Source organism: Pogona vitticeps, chromosome 1 (assembly GCF_051106095.1).
Source record: "Pogona vitticeps strain Pit_001003342236 chromosome 1, PviZW2.1, whole genome shotgun sequence".
NCBI lineage: Eukaryota > Metazoa > Chordata > Lepidosauria > Squamata > Agamidae > Pogona > Pogona vitticeps.
The window spans coordinates 299,024,887-299,042,903 of record NC_135783.1 but is presented as its reverse complement, the minus strand read 5'-3'; the positions used below and the strand labels follow the sequence as shown (position 1 = coordinate 299,042,903).

At 40.7% G+C, this 18,017-nt stretch overlaps 1 protein-coding gene across 7 annotated transcripts in view; it reads left to right on the top strand.

The window, feature by feature from the left end:
- The first annotated feature begins 8,177 nt into the window (after window positions 1–8,177).
- The window catches only part of ZFYVE1 (zinc finger FYVE-type containing 1), a 32,521-nt gene continuing 22,681 nt past the window's right edge, over window positions 8,178–18,017 (top strand). For 2 of the 7 annotated variants that reach the window (XM_020810196.3, XM_072986193.2), the window contains exons 1-3: window positions 8,310–8,611; window positions 8,730–8,805; window positions 9,584–10,437. In XM_020810196.3, coding sequence (XP_020665855.1) covers window positions 9,940–10,437 — 498 coding nt within the window. In that variant the 5' untranslated portion in view covers window positions 8,310–8,611; window positions 8,730–8,805; window positions 9,584–9,939. Of the gene's footprint in view, window positions 8,821–9,583; window positions 10,438–18,017 lie in introns of all 7 variants that reach the window. The other 5 variants (XM_078390996.1, XM_072986192.2, XM_072986194.2 and 2 more) reach the window with 4 other exon arrangements.

Below are 18,017 nucleotides of genomic sequence, written 5' to 3'. Positions count from 1 at the left end.
CTGATACCCTATTGTTTAGCATACTGTAGTAAGTTACACTAGAATCAGTCCATTGAATCAGTGGGGATTTGGTGAATCAATTCCTAAATTCTTCTGATTCAAATGGGCCCATTCTAGTTGCAGCTTACTTCGCTAAAGTAAGTCACAAGCAAAGCAGGCCTATTTGAATTAACAGAAGGTATGGAGGAAGTTTGGCACCTTAGCCTGTGGCAAACCATTTTGTTTCTTCATATTCTGTCCTAACAATACCTTCTTGTACAGAATGTAGGTTATGATCAAGAAGTCAAATTTGAAGCTCACAATTTTTTTTAGAATTAATCCATAGCTTTTCAAGATTTTTACAGTGAGACTAATCCACAAAGCACAAACTAGTTTTCTTCTAAAACTGTGGAACACTCTAGTAGCAATATATATTTGCAGTTTTTCTAGTGCCTTATTTTCTGAATCCAGCATAAACATTGGACTTGCTTTGTACATGATAAAAATCTTTTCAGCATCACTTTGCTTACATGGCAAATTAACACACTGGTCTCATAGTTACTGCAATTATTAGTGTCTCCTTTCTTTGAATTTCAAATGTTTATTGAATGTTTGTGAGACAGAGAGCTAGAGGAATACCCCACTCGCTGGAGAGCCGTCCCTCCTCAACAGCAGAGATGGGGAGGTGGACCCGAAACCCGTACCCAAGCCTTTGGTGGAGCTTCTGTGGGAGACAGTGTATAGAGGAGCTGACGGAAGATGTACAGAAAGTGATGATAGGGGAAGTTCAGGAGGAAAAGGTGGGAAGAGAGAGAAAGAAGAGGGTGGAGTTTGAAGCAGGAGCAGGGGAAGTGGAAAGGAGGGAAGGGCAATTACTTCCTGGTTGGGAATGGGTGTGGATGCAGGATCCTTGGACTGGATTATGGGAGAGACTGAGAGTGCCAAAGGAGGAGGCAGACTACAGGAGAAGATTCCCCCTAAAACCTCTTATGGGGGGGGGGGAAACAGAAGCGAGGGAGTGGAGAAGGAGATTGAGAGAGGAGAAGGAACGGGGAGAGAGAAAGATTGGAATGGAGGGTAAGAGAGATGAAGAAAAGGAGCTACAGGGAGGACCCTGGGAGAATTGAGAACCCAATGGATGGATCTTGTGGGATGAGGAGACCCTGCCCCTGCTGGAAGGCGCGACAAGGCAGACAGTAAAGGACTGGGTCTCAAATGATCTTCAGGGACCCTGGGACTGTAGTTACAGAAACCCATTCTTGTTCAACGAGTGCAAGCCCCTTCCGGACAAGTTGGCAGAAGGAGAAAAGACTCATAATCATATTGCTTAACCCTCCAATAAATCCCACACCTGTTTTGAAACAACACGGATCTGCTGATTTCTTTGAATTGAATCTGAAGCCTAAAGTCAAATCCTCACACTTGTCTGTTGGCCATTGTTTCATTTTCTATATTTGTTGGTACAGTCTTATTAGGATTTTGATAAATTCAGTATCTATAACTTGGAATGGTTCTGTTGCTATCCCATTTATTCCTTATGATTTATTTCTGCCAGTTGCTTTGAGAGCAGCTTTCACTTAATTTTCCAAAGTAACAGATTCTTCAACAAACTACTTTTCTTCAAAGGAATCTGTCATTCTATTTCTTCTGTACAGTTCTTAAGAATACTGTTTTTATCTTCTTTTTATTTTACCTTGATTTGATATGGTATTCCCCAACTGATCTTTTACCATTTCTAATTTTGTTTTAATTTCCCTTTAGTTTTTTATTCCAATGGCAGAGATCCATTAGAATAGCCACAATCCTACACACATCCTTCAGAGCAAGCCTCATTGAATTAAAACATTTAAAATTATAAATAGGCATGCATATCATTACACTATAAAATATGTACAGTGAACCTGAATCTTTTACTTAAATAGCAAATGAGGTATTAATCTGGCCCTAAAAATGGACTTAAGCAATTCATACTATAGAGGTTTAAACAGGTACTGGTTGGTGAAGGAGTGTAAGGAAGTTATAGAGGCTTAAATAGTTACTGGCTGCTGATGGGGGTGAAAGAAATACATAATGCATGAAAAAAGGTTAATATATTGGAATGTATAGGAAAAGTGTTTGTAATTAATAAGCCTATTTGCCATATGAAGTGGAGGCAAATCATCAGTATGACAAAATACATTCAGTTTCTAGAATCTAGAAAGAAAATATTGTGCCTTTATACTGTACTAAAATAACATAGTTTGTAATGTGTTATAAAGTATTCAATGTGTATATTGTGACAGAGACTGCAGTTGTTTGTCTGCTCTGAAATGTTATGACTTGAACTTATAGTCATGTTCTTATTGACTCCTTCCAAATTAGTTAATAACTAATTGTGAGTGTTATCTGTAATGACGAGACTGAAATTAAGTTGCAACACAATAGCAACATGAGTTGAAACATTAAGCAACTTGTTATTTGAACAGCAAACTAATGTGGTTGGTCTTCCTGATCACCAAGTTTTAATGCCAAACAATGTAACCAAAATGAATTAGAACTTACCTTAATTATTCAATAAGAGGTAGGGATTAAAACCTCTTTGCAAAGTAGAGGAAAACTTGCTTACTTATAGGAAAGAACACTGATCATAACAAAGAAAACACTGGGTGTACTAATTTTATTTATTTATTTATTTATTTATTTATTTATTTATTTATTTATTTATTTATTTATTTATTTGATTTATATACTGTACTGCCGATTTGGCAGCCAAAGCCACTCTGGGTGGTTTACAGTGTGTAATATAAAACAACAAAGTAGCAAAATAGCAAATAACAATACATTAGTGGCGCAAATCAAAAGTCAAAAAGTGCAGTGAGGATAAAATTACAATACAATAAATACAATTAAAAGCATAGAAAAATATAAAAACATGGAGCATGGCAGTATATTAGATGTTATAATGAGCCTGGGCTGCAATCTAGATGATAGTTCTGCATGATTTGAGTCCTAGGACATTTCCAAACTGAAGACTTCTACAAGTGCTACCATTCCTAAAGAATTGTGCAGCTATTCTGGCTTTTTCGTCTTGGCTTCTTTTTTCTGGTAAAGAAAAATATAAAAGCAGCAATGAAGGATTTTCCTGTGTTCATGGCCTTATGCTAGGAGAGAGGTAGCTGCTTAGCCACAGCGAATAGCACGCTGGTCAAGATAAGCCCTTGTTCTGATCTTCATGCACGTGCAACCAAACATAAAGATGTTTCTACACAGTGCACAGCACCTTAAATGCTGGACATTAGCTGATGAACAGTCTTCTTAAAGGCTGCCAGTATTCTATGTGACAGTCTTGCCTGTGGCAGCCAATGCTCTAGGCCTTGAAGTGTGTTTAGAGCATATGTTGCTGGCATTATATGTGTTATTGGTACATATCTCTATAGTTAGGATCTTAGTAAAAAATAGGATGATCTTGATACTGGTACCTACTTAAAATCTCCAGAGGTTAAGTTGCTTACAGAGCATTTTTGTGCTGAAGGAAAGTTATATCAATAGCATGAAAAAAAAGAGAAGACAGGCAGTCTGATAGATGTTATGTGGAAGAGCTGAAATAGAACACTGTCATTACCTAAAACCCCAAGCAAATTGTAGTGCATTCCTTACCACAGTTACATCATCCTTACCAGGACAGTTGATCTGTATTTCAGAGAAGGAAGTTTTGTTATGATCAATGTTAAAGTTTGTAAAGGTTTTATTTGTGCTTAAATCATTTTTTAAAAACTGGCAGACAGACATGGAAGGAGATAAAGAATAAAATAACTCCAATAATGGCTACATAATAAAACTTGAAGTTTAGGGGAAGGAATCTAGATATAAACTTCAACGAAGGATGGCCAAATGTCGAGGTAAGTTATCAAATGCAATTGCCTGCTGTGTGACACACATCTAAATTCTGAAAGAATTACAAAGTTCTCAGTCCATCAGTTAGCAGAGAATGGGACTTTATTTTTATAATGTTGCAGTATCAATCAGATAGCTACCATAAGGGCATAAAGAATTCATTTCCATTGACCATTGGTTAATTTGGTTAGATGTCCCAAAATAATGACATCTTCAAAAATTGCTTCAATACAAATGTAACATGCATAGTAACGTTCCCCCAGAAAGAAGCTATGAATGTCTGTAACCAAAGATAAGCTTAAGAGATACTCCAAGTGCATTACATCACCAATAATAAACAGATTTACCCAACCCTTTGCTGAATATTATTTTGGTGTCCAGTATACATGAAAGAATAAACGGCAACTTTAGATATATAGATATAATGTGTATAGAAGCAAAAGGCACTATCTACTGATAAACAAAAAAAAGTTAAAGTTCTTTATGACACTCTCCCACAACCTTATATCCCATACTTACTGACCAGCAGTGCATTTAGATACTTCTATATCAATTTTGCAGGCTGCTTTTCCTGAACTGACTCAATAAGTATGTCCAGAAGTGGGGAACATATTTAGGCACTCAAACATGCATGGGAGAGGTCAGTTAATGCTGTAAATGAGGATATTGGCATTTAGAGAATTTGATAAATCGTGTTTAGCCCTCAGCCTCAGATATGGGAAAATGTTACATTTTGGACAATCAGTTGGTCTGAAATAAAAAAAATCTGTAGATCCATATAATCCACAAGAAATGCTTCTTCCCAATTTTCAATTCCAGATTGTCCTATGAGGTTAATTTAGCATATGAAAGTGGATCAAATTGTAGTTGTCATGGTATGATACATTAGATATTCGTAACTGCAAAAACTAGGAGGAGTAAAACATGCTGCAACATGTTTAGATACCAACCTTCTCCATTCTAGAAAGAGGCCAAAAAGCAGAAGATACTGAAACAACTCAGGATGGAAATTTCAAGAAGGTGAAAACATCTGATTAATACATGTTAACAAGAAAACCTGGGTGGTGATGTAGATTTAGATTAGGGAAGTAAATCCCAAGGGCAAAATGGATCCCTAGGGAGCCTTGGAGTCTAAAATGGCTGTAGAGAAAGCTTTTAGTGTAAGGTATAGGCTTCAGTTTCTTGATTTGGGTTATGCCTGGTGCAAAGTTATGCAATAAGTTTTTGTCCTCTCTTTGGAAGCACGCTTGAAGATTGCTGCAAATTGGAAGGAAATTGTAATTTAATCTTATATACATGGTGAAATAGAATTTGACATGTTGCCCTAATGGAAAAATTAATGCACCTGATTAGCTCAATCAAATAACGGCATAGTCAAAATCATGGCACCAGACCTCCCACCAGTCCTGTGATCCCAATGGCTTCCCAACAATGAAAGACATTCCAAAGAAGCCTTGGGGTCTTTGGGTGGGAGACTGGAAATCTTTTCTTTCTGAAAAATCACTGTGTCTGATATTGTCAGCCTTCAGCAGTGTACCTTATGGAAAGGGATTTCAGTAATTATATATTAGTACTTCTCAAAGTTTTGGATATAGGGGAACCCAGTAGGTTTGTTTCTTGATATAACTCTGAGCATATTTTCCTTTCCATCTCTAAAGATATCAAAGTCTATATGTGTATACACAAACACACACAGGCAGACACACACACAGACACAGACACACACAGACACACACACACAGACACACACACACACACACACACACACACACACACACGGGCTTATTCTTTATGTGAATGTATTTATCATAATCTTAGAACTGCGCAGCTGGAAGGGGCCCTTTGAATCATCATGTCCAACCCTTATCAAGGAGGCACAGTGGGAAATCGAACATTGCAGCTCTGGCTCTGCTGCCAGATTCTTGAACCACTAAGGTATCCAGCATTTTATATCTTGCATTCTGATCTAGAGCAAAGTTGTAATGCATTGTTTACCACACCTTCTGTAAAGCAGCTGAAACAACACATTACAAGGTTTATTTGCTTGCTAATAACCTGGCTGACATTTGGTATTCCGTCAATAGGCATATAACAAAAATAAATATCAGCATTCCTGCATGGAGAGGAGGATAGGTCCATATAACATTGGCCAGGTCAGGAGAGCATGGGAGCTGAGACCTGTTGCGACTGGCTAGCTGACTGCTTTCTCTGCTGTTGCAGAACTTTGTCCTGCTTTGCACTGTCTCTCTGCAGGACAAGGCCCTTCCAAAGCTGTGAGTAACCTGTTTTGTACCACCTATTTAGCAGAGAAGTAGATAAAAAAGGTGCTGCATGAGCGAGATATTTAGAAGTGTCACTGGTAGGGTACACAAAGATTAGGGTCAGTCAACCTGTTTAAGAGAGGAGAGGAGGAACAGGCTGAATGTCCTTGTCCATTGCCAGTCTGATGTTGTTGCTGGGATTCTTGCCTGCTGGGGAGGGATGTGTTTTCAGAAGAAGTGACCACTGCAGCCATAGAAGGTGACAGAAGATACAGAGGAGGGAGGCACCAGTACTATAGTGGGAGAGGTAGAAGTGAATACTGAACACAGTAGGAAAAGTGGATGCTTTCTATCCTCTGCCTCCCAAAGGTGATAACTACAAAATATGAGTACATCTCTCTTATAAACTTATCATACATCTCCTGGCAGTGAATGGGTAGAACTCTCTTTTATCTGACTTGGATCTTCCACCATTCAGATCAGTCAGATGACTCTTCATTCTAGCGAGCATTAAGGCCAGTGGCAACTCTGGTTGTTGGGCCAGAAAGAAAACAAGACTGGGTGACAGGTAGAGCAAAGGGCTAAAATTTTCTATAGGGAGAAAGGTGGCATATAAATAATTTAAATAAATAAAAATAAAATAACTGGTGCATACATACTCACAAACCATAAGCAGGTATCCATACATACACACAACAGGAAAGGAACCGTGGCAAGGCCCTGCTCTGATAAGGAAGTCAACGGATTGGGATAGCTGAGTGTAGCCTGAGTCTGACCTGGGGCCACATCCCCTTTGCCCTAATGGACCAGCCTTCTCTGGTTGGGGCCTAAATACAGCTAAGGTAGACCTACTGATTGGACTGCTGAACAACAGGACAAGATTTGTTCAAGTCCCATTGATTCAAAGGGGCTGGTCTAGGTAAAGTGGCAACCAGATTTAGGCTTAGGTGAGTGCTGGTTCTGCTCTGTCTTGTTTTGCAACTCGGTATTCTTTCTAGAACGGCTTCAGCATAGCAAAGTCTAGCAAAATGAATGTAAAATGTCAAAGGCAAGAAACACATTTCATTGAGATTGGGGAGATGGGCGAAAAACAGCATATAGGAGCACAGAGAAATGGGTAATAGCCAGATGCCAGAGAACCCCCTAAACAGTGCAAGGAAATAGTGGGATGGGGTTAGGGAGGCAGAGGAAAATCAGAGATACTGTATGTTTGATTTTAATATTGACAATGCAGTAGTTAAAATTGCCTATTGCTCAACAGGAGGGGGAAATAGTGACAAAAGTAGTTGGTAGGCCTGGGCCTGTCCTGACTTTTTGGTATCTTTATTTCGAAGCATGATTATCAGGGGTGTATTTTCCCTACATGGAAGTACATGTGCAGTGAGATAAATGTCACAGATCTGTTTGCAGAGCCAAATTTAACCGAAGGGCTCCAAGCAAAGTTATGTAAAAGCCCTGGTATTTGAATAGATATGTGTAATAATCTTTTGGATAATTTGTCAAAAAGATGGATGCTAGAAAACTGGTTGAGAGACCTTTAAAGATTCTCCAAATGGTGAAATCCCAAAGCTTTCCGTTTTATTCATAAAGGACACAAAAATAAAACCACGAATTCAACGTGTTGCTGACAGTTGCACAGAGTAAGGCTGAAAAGAATCCCATGTTTTCTTTTTCGCAAACCGGAAGAAATCAACCCTTTGGGACAAAGCTTATAAGTATTCGGTGTTAGTTGATGCCCCCCGTCACCCGTGTTTGCGCTTTCTTTCCCGGTCAAACTATACGAGGGGGCGGCGGGAACAGACTTTTGGCCTTACGTTCGCTTCAGAAAACATATGCGACAAGCAGTAACGCTCGACAAAGGTTAGGAATCGTCTCTTTGCGAGTGTGACACCCCCAGCAAACATCTCCTTTCCTCCGTCCGTACTGTATTTCCACAATTCATCACAGCCCGCTTCGCTTCCTTCTGTGCCTCAGTTTCCGCTACTGCAGCTTGCCTGTCACTTCTCAAACTACACCTCCCAGCATGCCGTCCAACTCCTCCTCAGCGCTTCCTGTGGCGTCTCTAGGGACCTGTAGTCCTCTCGCCATCGTGAATGCGCCAAAAAGGAATGAAGGCTGGAGCACTACAGTTCCCACAAGGCGCTCGTCCCCCGCTTTCCTTTTCTCCGCCGAGCCGGTCACCTTCCTGTCTGAGGAGAGGCGGAGAGAGGGGGGGGAAATAATAACCCTGAAGTTCCCTGCGATCAGCTGATGAATACAACAAGGGGGGAGCAGGAAGAGAAAAGCCCTGGCACTGGTCTGCCTCCCTCCCGCGAGGGTACCCGGGCTTCATGGTGGGGCTCAGACGTTACGGGATTGAAACCCTGTTCCTGCGGGGAAAAGGAAGGCTTCGCCCCTTCCTTCCGCCCCGTGATCCTTGCGGCTGAAGAGGAGGAGACTGTGATCTGATTACTTAGTCACCGAGACTTGCAGGGAGGAGGAAGAGGAGGAGGAGGAAGGTGCCTGCTGTTTTGTAAACAATAGATCGAGCTCTTTGGGGGTGGGGGGGGGTTGCTTTGTTCCGAGTCATGGTTTGTCCTCTTGTTTATTCCCATTTCTCTCCCCTGCCTCGCACAGTTTTGTTTATGCGAAGATTTACTACTTCCTAAGAAATCGTCTTGAGTGATATTTTCGTTTTGTGGCTTAAACCAACGTAAGCAAGTAACCCGTTAAGTGTTTTTTTTTTTTTGGTTTGGATTATATTGACATGCAGATATTTATTATGTTTTTTAAGTTGAGTCACAAGTTACAGTAAAGTTGGCCTGTTTTTGATATTTCACTGGTCGAATAAAGGTAAATGCCCACGGTCTTTGGAAGTTACAGGAAGAAGCATTCTTCCTGTAACTCCTGGCCACTGCTCATGCTACTTTTAAACGGTTCCTTGAAAGAATTTTATGTTGTTGCTTTGATTTAAGGTAAGTGATATGTCAGTGCAGTAAACAAATGGCTGTCAGTTTGTAGAACTGAAAAACGTGATTTGACATGATTTGCACTGATCAGATTTGTTTATGCATTTTATTGTTATAAAGACTGTGGTTCTATAAATGTTTAGGCATCACATCCTGTATTTGTATAGTTCTATTAATGTGTACTGGAGTAAGTGCTGTTGATCATGTACAAAAGGATGCTTATAAGTATTTAAAATAAGCTGGACTTACTTTTCAGTAAATAAGCATACAGTGATGCCACATACAAATTACTTTGGAAAGGCTTCGCTGACTAGTTTGTGTGAGGTTCTCAAAATAGGTTTTCAGGCATATTTGCTGCTAGGATAGACAAGTGACATGTCTTGTAGAATAAACAAAAATTTGTATTTTGAGGAAGGAGTCAAATATGGGAAAAATTGAAATATTTTCTAAATTTATCTATATTCTTTCCAGAATTTTATATACTTACTAATGTTTTTTTCCTTTATTCCACATCTCTTTTAGGTGTATCAGGAAAACAATTTGGTTTACATTTTGGGAACATATCTGATCACTTTTCTTACATATATCGAAGTTCATTGGGATTTTCTATTCAGGATTCCTTTGAGCCTGTGTTCAATTGTGGAAAGCTTACATTTCTTGCAAGGACAGATATACACAGAAATTGCAATTTTGCATATAATGAAATCATTTTCATTGTGGGGTAGTGAAAATTAAGACTGATCATACATTAAGAAAAGCACCAACCTTTGCAGAGTTTCCTCCACATCAAGATAATTACAGTTTTTAGATCTTTGGAAAACTAATGTACATATCTGTTAAAAAACAGAGTTTTATAAAGTTCATGGTAAGTTGCTAACATGAGTGCCCAGCCTCCAACAGCAGATAAGGGACTGAATACAGCCCTCTTGTGCCAAGAAAGCTATGCTTGCAGTGGGACAGATGAAGCAACCTTTGAGTGTGATGAGTGTGGAAGCCTGCAGTGCCAGCGATGTGAAGAGGAGCTGCACAGACAGGAAAGGCTACGAAATCATGAACGGACCCGAATTAAAGCTGGCCATGTCCCTTACTGTGACACCTGCAAGCCTCCCAGTGGGAATATCATGCAAAACCACATTGGAAGTTCCAGGCAGAGGGCAGCAGTAAGGTGCCAAGCATGCAAAATTAACCTGTGTATAGAGTGTCAGAAGAGGACTCATGCTGGTGGAAACAAGAGGAAGCACCCCATCACCGTTTACCATGGTGGAAAACCTCATGAGCAGGAAGAGGAGGAGGGGATGGATGAGGAAACCAAGAGGAAAAAGATGACTGAAAATGTTGTGAGTTTCCTGTTGGTGGATGAAACAGAGGAGATCCAGGTAAGAACTGTTAGGAGTTTTGAAAGGCACAGAGTGGACAGGTTTAATGGGCAACTTTGTGGTAGGCCAATCTGATTGGCTTAGTTTGAGTCAACCCTGTCTTGGAATTAATTTGGACAGTTGTGACCTTCCAGGTGTTGGCTGCAACTTACATTGGCTCAAGCCAGCATAGTCAGTGGCAAAATATGATGGCAGATGTAATCCCATAATGTCTAGAGAGCCACCAGTTGCCCATTCCTCATTTTGGGGAAAGTAAAGCCAGTGATGAATATAAGGCTGTCCTTAAGGCCTTTTCTTCAGCATGAGCGCCTATGAACACTTTTCTCTTGATCCGGCAAAGCACACAGTAAGTAGTTGTAAATGATACAGCCTCGACCAGATTTTACAGAAACACTCATACAGTTGGCTGGGGCTGGTTGGAATTGATGTCAAGCAACATCTGGAGGGGTGTACTTTTTTTACACCTCCATCATGGTAAATGTATTGTGACTCCTCCAGCTATCCCTCCCTGCTGTGGTATAACAGTGAACAAGTTTTGAACCTGACTGCTAGGAGAACCAAGACGTTAACATTTAGGTTCCAAGTCCATAAGTGGTTTTTATTGAATTAAAACTGTGCACATACCGCCTATGTTAGTGAAAATTGACTCTGTGGTTCTGTATCCTGTAGATGGAAAAGAACACATGACTCAATGTTTTGTTTGGACACTGCTTTTAAGCCTTTGGTCTGAATCTTCAGTAACAGTGAAACAATGCTGTTTTTCTTCCCTGCCTGTTTCATACAACTCTTCAGATAGTGTGTGCTGCTTTATGCATCTCAGAGAATCATAGCAGTTAATCATCAAACTTAATGATGTCACTAGTCTGTTTTATCTAGTGGGAGTTAGCTGATGCACTTGGCATGAGGAAAGGCAAAAAGCCTGAGGCCAAGCAGGGAAGTTTTAGAAGGCAGCTTTCTTAGGTTCCCAAGGGGGGGAAAATGATCAAAAGCAGCCTCTTTTCACTCATAAGCCTTTCAAATTCAGAATGGTTACTATCCTCAGAGTGTTTGCACTGGTGCTTTTAAGTGAAACACGAGATTAACCTAGCAAGCAAAGATGTTGATTGAAGAAAACAGGATTTATTGGTTACCAGATGGATTCTTCTGCTTTCCCTTTATTCTCAGGAAAAATATCTCACACATTGGTTCCTTATTCTTCTAAATTTCTGGAATGAAGGGCCGTAGCCTAGCAGTCAGTTCCAACTTCATCTTCAGGTAGGGATGGGAAAGTTTATTCTGTGAGCCATGGAGAGCAGCTACCCATGCATACTAAATTTGATGGATTGCTAGTCTGGCTTGTCCTGTATCTTGTCCTGTACCTTGTAAGACAGAGATCTACTATAAATCCCACACAGAAAGCATTCCACTTACAGACAGGAGAAACCTTTTAAATAAGATTGATTGGGAGGAAGACGGAAATAAATTATTTCTTTCTCCACTTTCTAAATTGTCTAATGCAACAGCGTAGATAGTTATTTTCAGCCATTAACACCTTGGCTCTGGAAAGTGTGTTGGACTTTCCTGTCCTTCTGTTATTTGATATATCTTTTTGCTTCTATTCATTGCTTGGACTCATAAGGAAAGGAATAATAATGTGTCTTCAAGTCAATTCTAATTCATGGTTACCCTTTTCAGATTTTTCCAGGTAGAGAGGACTCAAGTGATTTACCATTCCTTTTTTCTGGGGCACCCTGAGGTTGTGCTGCTTGCCCAAAGCCACATAGGTTGGCTCTACTCACAAGGAAGCACAGTGGAGAATCAAATCCCAACCTCTGGCTCTGTAGCCAGATAGCTAAACCACTGAGCTATCCAGTGAGCTATAAGGAAGAAAATCATAAAGAAGCACTTTTCTGAAGCAATTCGAGACGAAAAGTACAATCCTGTGGAAATGTATTTAGAAGTGAATGTATTCATAGGATTGCAGCCTCAGTTTCCTGTGCAGCTTTTGACAGCCTCCTATCAGTTACGGTGATTTTTAGAAAACAAAAAGCTGTTTTCTTAGGCCACAGATGTCAAATGTATTGATTTTGACACTAGTCAGTACAAAGAGCTCCACCCCGTGGCTCAATTGTGAGACACACAGTTGCCAACATTGCTTTTTCATTATCCAGCTGTCTGTCATGGCTTTAGCACATCTGTTACTTGTTCTTCTTTCAAATAAACATAGCTGTGGCAGTGTAAGCGGATCTTTAGCAATTAAGTCAATTAAGGCTGTCAGTTTACAACTGGAGAGTCTGCATGTCTAACAGCTTCACACCATCAAAAGGAAATTCAGATGCGGCTCCTAGAATTTATCCTAGGATTTAAAATAGTATACATTATGGAGAATTTTCTATCTCTCTTTTTTTAAGGTTGCAAGATACTTACAGACTTGTTGGGCAAAATGTTCCTTTTCTGTCAACTGCTTGTTAAGAACAAGCTCCGCCTGCTAAACTGTGCTTGCAAATACTGTAATTTAATGCCCCAAAAACCCCATTGTGGCAATATATATTTCGTACATGCTTTAAGGCAAAACTCTGATTTCATAGCTCCTTGTTGAAGTGTAAGTCAAGTTGCCACAGCAAAAGGACAAAGAAACACATGACACCAATTCTTCTGTGATACCTCACCTGGACATACTGAATGAAGTATGTAGTTTTAATTCCTGCATGTATTGGCTTAGTCGTATAGAAATACGTCATGCAATTGAGTATTGGGAGAGTGAGAACAGACAAAAGAAAATATTTATTGACCCCGCATGTTGTTAGTCTGGAACTCCTTGTCACAGGATGTGGTGATGGCCTCTGGCCTAGATGCCTTTAAAAGGGGATTGGACAGATTCCTGGAGGAAAAGCAGGTTACAAGCTAGGCTTTGAAGGAAGGTACCTCAAAATGCCAGATGGAGGGGAGGGGTATCAGGAGACAGGTATCTAGTTGTCTCTTGTGCTCCCAAGGGCATCTGGTGGGGCCACTGTAAGATACAGAAACCTGGGCTAGATGGGCCCTTGGCCTGATCCAGCTGGGCTCTTCTTATGTTCTTAATGACTGAAATTCTGTCTCTGAATGTTGCACTGTGTAAGGCCAGTGGCTACAGTGGAGTTGGGTTCCTGATGAAAACAAATTGCACAGGCGCATTGGTGCCTTGGGACAGAAGTTGGAAATATCCAAAAAGTCATCCTGGCTGATGATATCATTAGTCTTATCCAGTGTAACTTACATGAATAGGGTTTCAACAATTGTAAGTAACCCTACAATCAGTAACAAAATATGTTATGGGGCAAAAGGTGCACTCCTAGCCTCTCTGGAAGTCCAGGTGAGGGGCTGTAGAAAGCAAAAAAAAAAAAATGCCTGTTCTGCTGGGAGAGATGTAAGTATGTTAGTCGGGAAGTATGGTAGTAAGATAAACTACCAACCACCAACATCCTGACAGAAAAACTTCTACTAACACAGATGTCTGTCTCGCAGTGTTTTGCCAGTGGACAAAGGGAAAACAGAGTGTTTAAGGGAGGCACTAATACAAAATGTCCAGAACCCTTTCATTTTCCCACCATGCCCATAAGGACTGGTGCAATCTTATACTAGTGCTAGGGCAAGTGTACAGTGGACCCTCGACTTACAGACAGCTCCACTTACAGACTTTTCGAGTTACAGAGTTCTCTGGCCGCAAAATTTAGGTTCGGCTTGCAGCCAGAGAATCGACCTACAGACTGTAAAAAAATGGAACAAAAACAGGCGGTTACAGATTAATCGGTTTTCAATGCATTGTAGGTCAATGGTACCTCGACCTACAGACTTTTCGATGTGCAGCCACCGTTCCAATACAGATTACAGTGGGGTCTTGACTTGAGAACTTAATCCGTATTGGAAGGTGGTTCTCAAGTCAAAATGTTCTCAAGTCAAATCTGCATTTCCCATAGGAATGCATTGAAAACCATTTGATCCGTATCTGCTCTTTTCCGTCCATAGAAACTAATGTGTGTGTGTGTTTAGTCGTTTAGTCGTGTCCGACTCTTCGTGACCCCATGGACCAGAGCACGCCAGGCGCTCCTGTCTTCTACTGCCTCCCGGAGTTGTGTCAGGTTCATGTTGGTTGCTTCGCAGACACTGTCCAGCCATCTCATCCTCGGTCGTCCCCTTCTCCTCTTGCCATCACACCTTCCTAACATCAAGGTTTTTTCCAAGGACTCTTTTCTTCTCATGAGATGGCCAAAGTACTGGAGCCTCAGCTTCAGGATCTGTCCTTCCAGTGAGCATTCAGGGTTGATTTCCTTTAGAACTGATAGGTTTGTTCTCCTTGCAGTCCAGGGGATTCTCAAGAGCCTCCTCCAGCACCACAATTCAAAGGCATCAATTCTTCGGCGGTCTGCTTTCTTTATGGTCCAGCTCTCACTTCCATACATCACGACAGGAAAAACCATAGCTTTGACTATTCGGACTTTTGTTGGCAAGGTGATGTCTCTGCTTTTCAAGATGCTGTCCAGATTTGTCATCACTTTCCTCCCAAGAAGAAGGCGCCTTTTAATTTCAGGGCTGCTGTCTCCATCTGCAGTGATCATGGAGCCCAGGAAGATAAAATTTGACACTTCCTCCATATCTTCCCCTTCTATTTCCCAGGAAGTGATGGGACCAGTGGCCATGATCTTAGTTTTTTTGATGTTGAGTTTCAGACCGTTTTTTGCACTCTCCTCTTTCACTCTCATTACAAGGTTCTTTAATTCCTCCTCACTTTCTGCCATCAGAGTGGTATCATCTGCATATCGGAGGTTGTTGATATTTCTTCCGGCAATCTTAATTCCGGCTTGGGTTTCTTCCAGTCCAGCCTTCCGCATGATGTATTGTGCATATAAGTTAAATAAGCTGGGGGACAATATACAGCCTTGCCGTACTCCTTTCCCAATTTTGAACCACTCAGTTGTTCCATGACCAGTTCTAACTGTTGCTTCCTGTCCCACATATAGGTTTCTCAGGAGACAGATAAAGTGGTCAGGCACTCCCATTTCTTTAAGAACTTGCCATAGTTTGCTGTGGTCCACACAGTCAAAGGCTTTCGCATAGTCAATGAAGCAGAAGTAGATATTTTTCTGGAACTCTCTGGCTTTCTCCATAATCCAGCGCAAGTTAGCAATTTGGTCTCGAGTTCCTCTGCCTCTTCGGAATCCAGCTTGTACTTCTGGGAGTTCTCGGTCCACATACTGCTGAAGCCTACCTTGTAGGATTTTGAGCATAACCTTGCTAGCGTGCGAAATGAGTGCAATTGTACGGTAGTTGGAGCATTCTTTGGCAGTGCCATAGAAACTAATAGGAAGCTGCTATTCCGCCTTCGACCACTAGAGGGAGATATTTTGTTTCTTTTTTTCTTAGGTCAAGAAAGGTTCAGGGAAGACAGGGAAAATACAGTCCAGGCAGTACAGGACCAGGCAGTCTGAAGACTGTCTCCCAATCCACTCTCTAAATGCTGGGAGGAGTGAGGAAGCAGACAGGCACCCTTTTCACTAGCCAACAGTTAACTGAAAGTTCAAATTTTGCACTTTCCCTGCCTCCCACGTGGGTTTTTTTCAGTTCTTAACTCAAATCTAAGTACTTAAGTCAATATTTTCCTATGAGAGTGGTTCTTAAGTCAAAATGTTCTTAACTCAAGCCGTTCTTAAGTCAAGACCCCACTGTAATTCCATAAGTCGAAGGTCCACTGTAATTTTTTTTTTTTGTTATTACAATTGATACGAAGGAAGAAACAGAAACTGCTTCCCTCCCCCCCCCCCCAGTGCTGCTTTGTTCACAGCGGAATGGCACGGAATGGCTTTAGTGCTTGTTCTGCTAGTACATCTCCCTGCTCTTGCTGTCCAATAAATGACTGGCAGGATTTTTCTGACAGTTATTTGTAGTTATTTGATTCTTAACATTTGGCACCTCTGATGTCCAACTGTAATAAAAGAATGACTGAGTCATAAAAGTTAGGAATATCAAAATAAAGTCAAAACCAAGAAATGCATTATTTTTGTCCTCTGTTGCTAAGGTGTGGACTTCTTTGGCTGCCTGTGTGGGTTTGCACTTTTGGCATCAGTGCCAGGAAGAGATGTTGCATTTCTTGGCATAAGGTTCTTTTTCGAGGTCCAAATGAGAGCCTTCAAAATTGTGTGCCTTACATCCTTAACACTGGGGTGAGGTTAATGGCATTGCAAGTCTTCAAAATTTGGAAAGCAAGGCTAGTCAAGAAAAATGGGTAATTTTTTATCTAGCTGCAAAATATCTGGACCTTTTTCGCTGCTTAGATACTTACCAAAGGGAGTGATTCCACAGGATTAACTCTTTAGAAGTGTATAGATGAAAAGGCATGTGGTATTCATTGGCGTTCTGTCTACAGAAGTGTGATTTACCTTTAATGTGGATGGGTCTGAACTTTGCTATGGCCTTTTGACAACATTTTCTGATTATTGGTTTATCCTGGATTGATACCTGAACAGAAGGGGGCTGGGTCTACCTCCCAAAATACTGTGATTCATTAGTAGGAAATTATGTAGCTAATGTGGTTGGCTCTGCATAGGCAGGAGAATGAAGTGGCAGGACTAGACTTTACTACCACTTAAGAGGGTTGTTCATCCGAATGCTTCCCAGTGTTAAGAAAAAATGTCCACTGCTAATAAAGTATGTAGTACTGGGAAAAGTGATTTTAGCAGTTTTTTTTTTAAAAGCTAGGCTTATGGTTAGAAGAGTCATTTGAAATGGAGAAACAGTAAAATGTGACCTGACACATGAAATGATGCAATTCTTTCTGTTACTAAATGTGTCCACCACCTAAGTTGCACATATACAGACATTTTACTGACAGCATAGCAGTTTCAGCCAGAAGTGGACTCACTGTAAAGCATACCATTTGAACTATGATCAATGGATTGTAGTGGTAGTGGTAGTGGTAGTGGTAGTAGTGGTAGTAGTAGTAGTAGTAGTAGTAGTAGTAGCAGTAGTAGTAGTAGTAGTAGTAGTAGTAGTAGTAGTAGTATATTCTTATGTGCCATCAAGTTTATTCTAGATAGATGTGGTTTACCATTCCCTTACTTTGAGGGTTCTGCGGGACTGTGGAGCTTGCCCGGGGTTAAACAGACTGACTTTTCTGCAGAAAGGCACAATGGAAAATTGAACTGCCAGCTTCTGACTCCACAGCCAGATAACCTAATTCACAATGCTATCTAGCACTAATAATTAAAGTGGGATATACATTGTTTTCTTTGTCAAAAATAAATACCTTTCTGAAGTTGGATGTGCTAATTGAGGTCTGTGTATTGTTGTTTAATCACTAGCTGATTACATTTCAAAGTTATTGGGAGGCCAATTGATATCAGACAATTAAAAAAAATCTTATTAAGTGACTGTGTTTATGGGCCATCATTTCTACAATTTCCTCGCTATATTGGGCAGGGAGGCTTGTAGTGGAGCCATGCTCGTAGTCCTCTGAATGAGCAGTGAACACTCCATGCAACTGAGGTTTTAAAGGTGGCTTGGTCACATTGAAGGTTCTATTCATAGTTAAGTAAACACGAATAGAGCACTCTGTACAAGGGACTGGT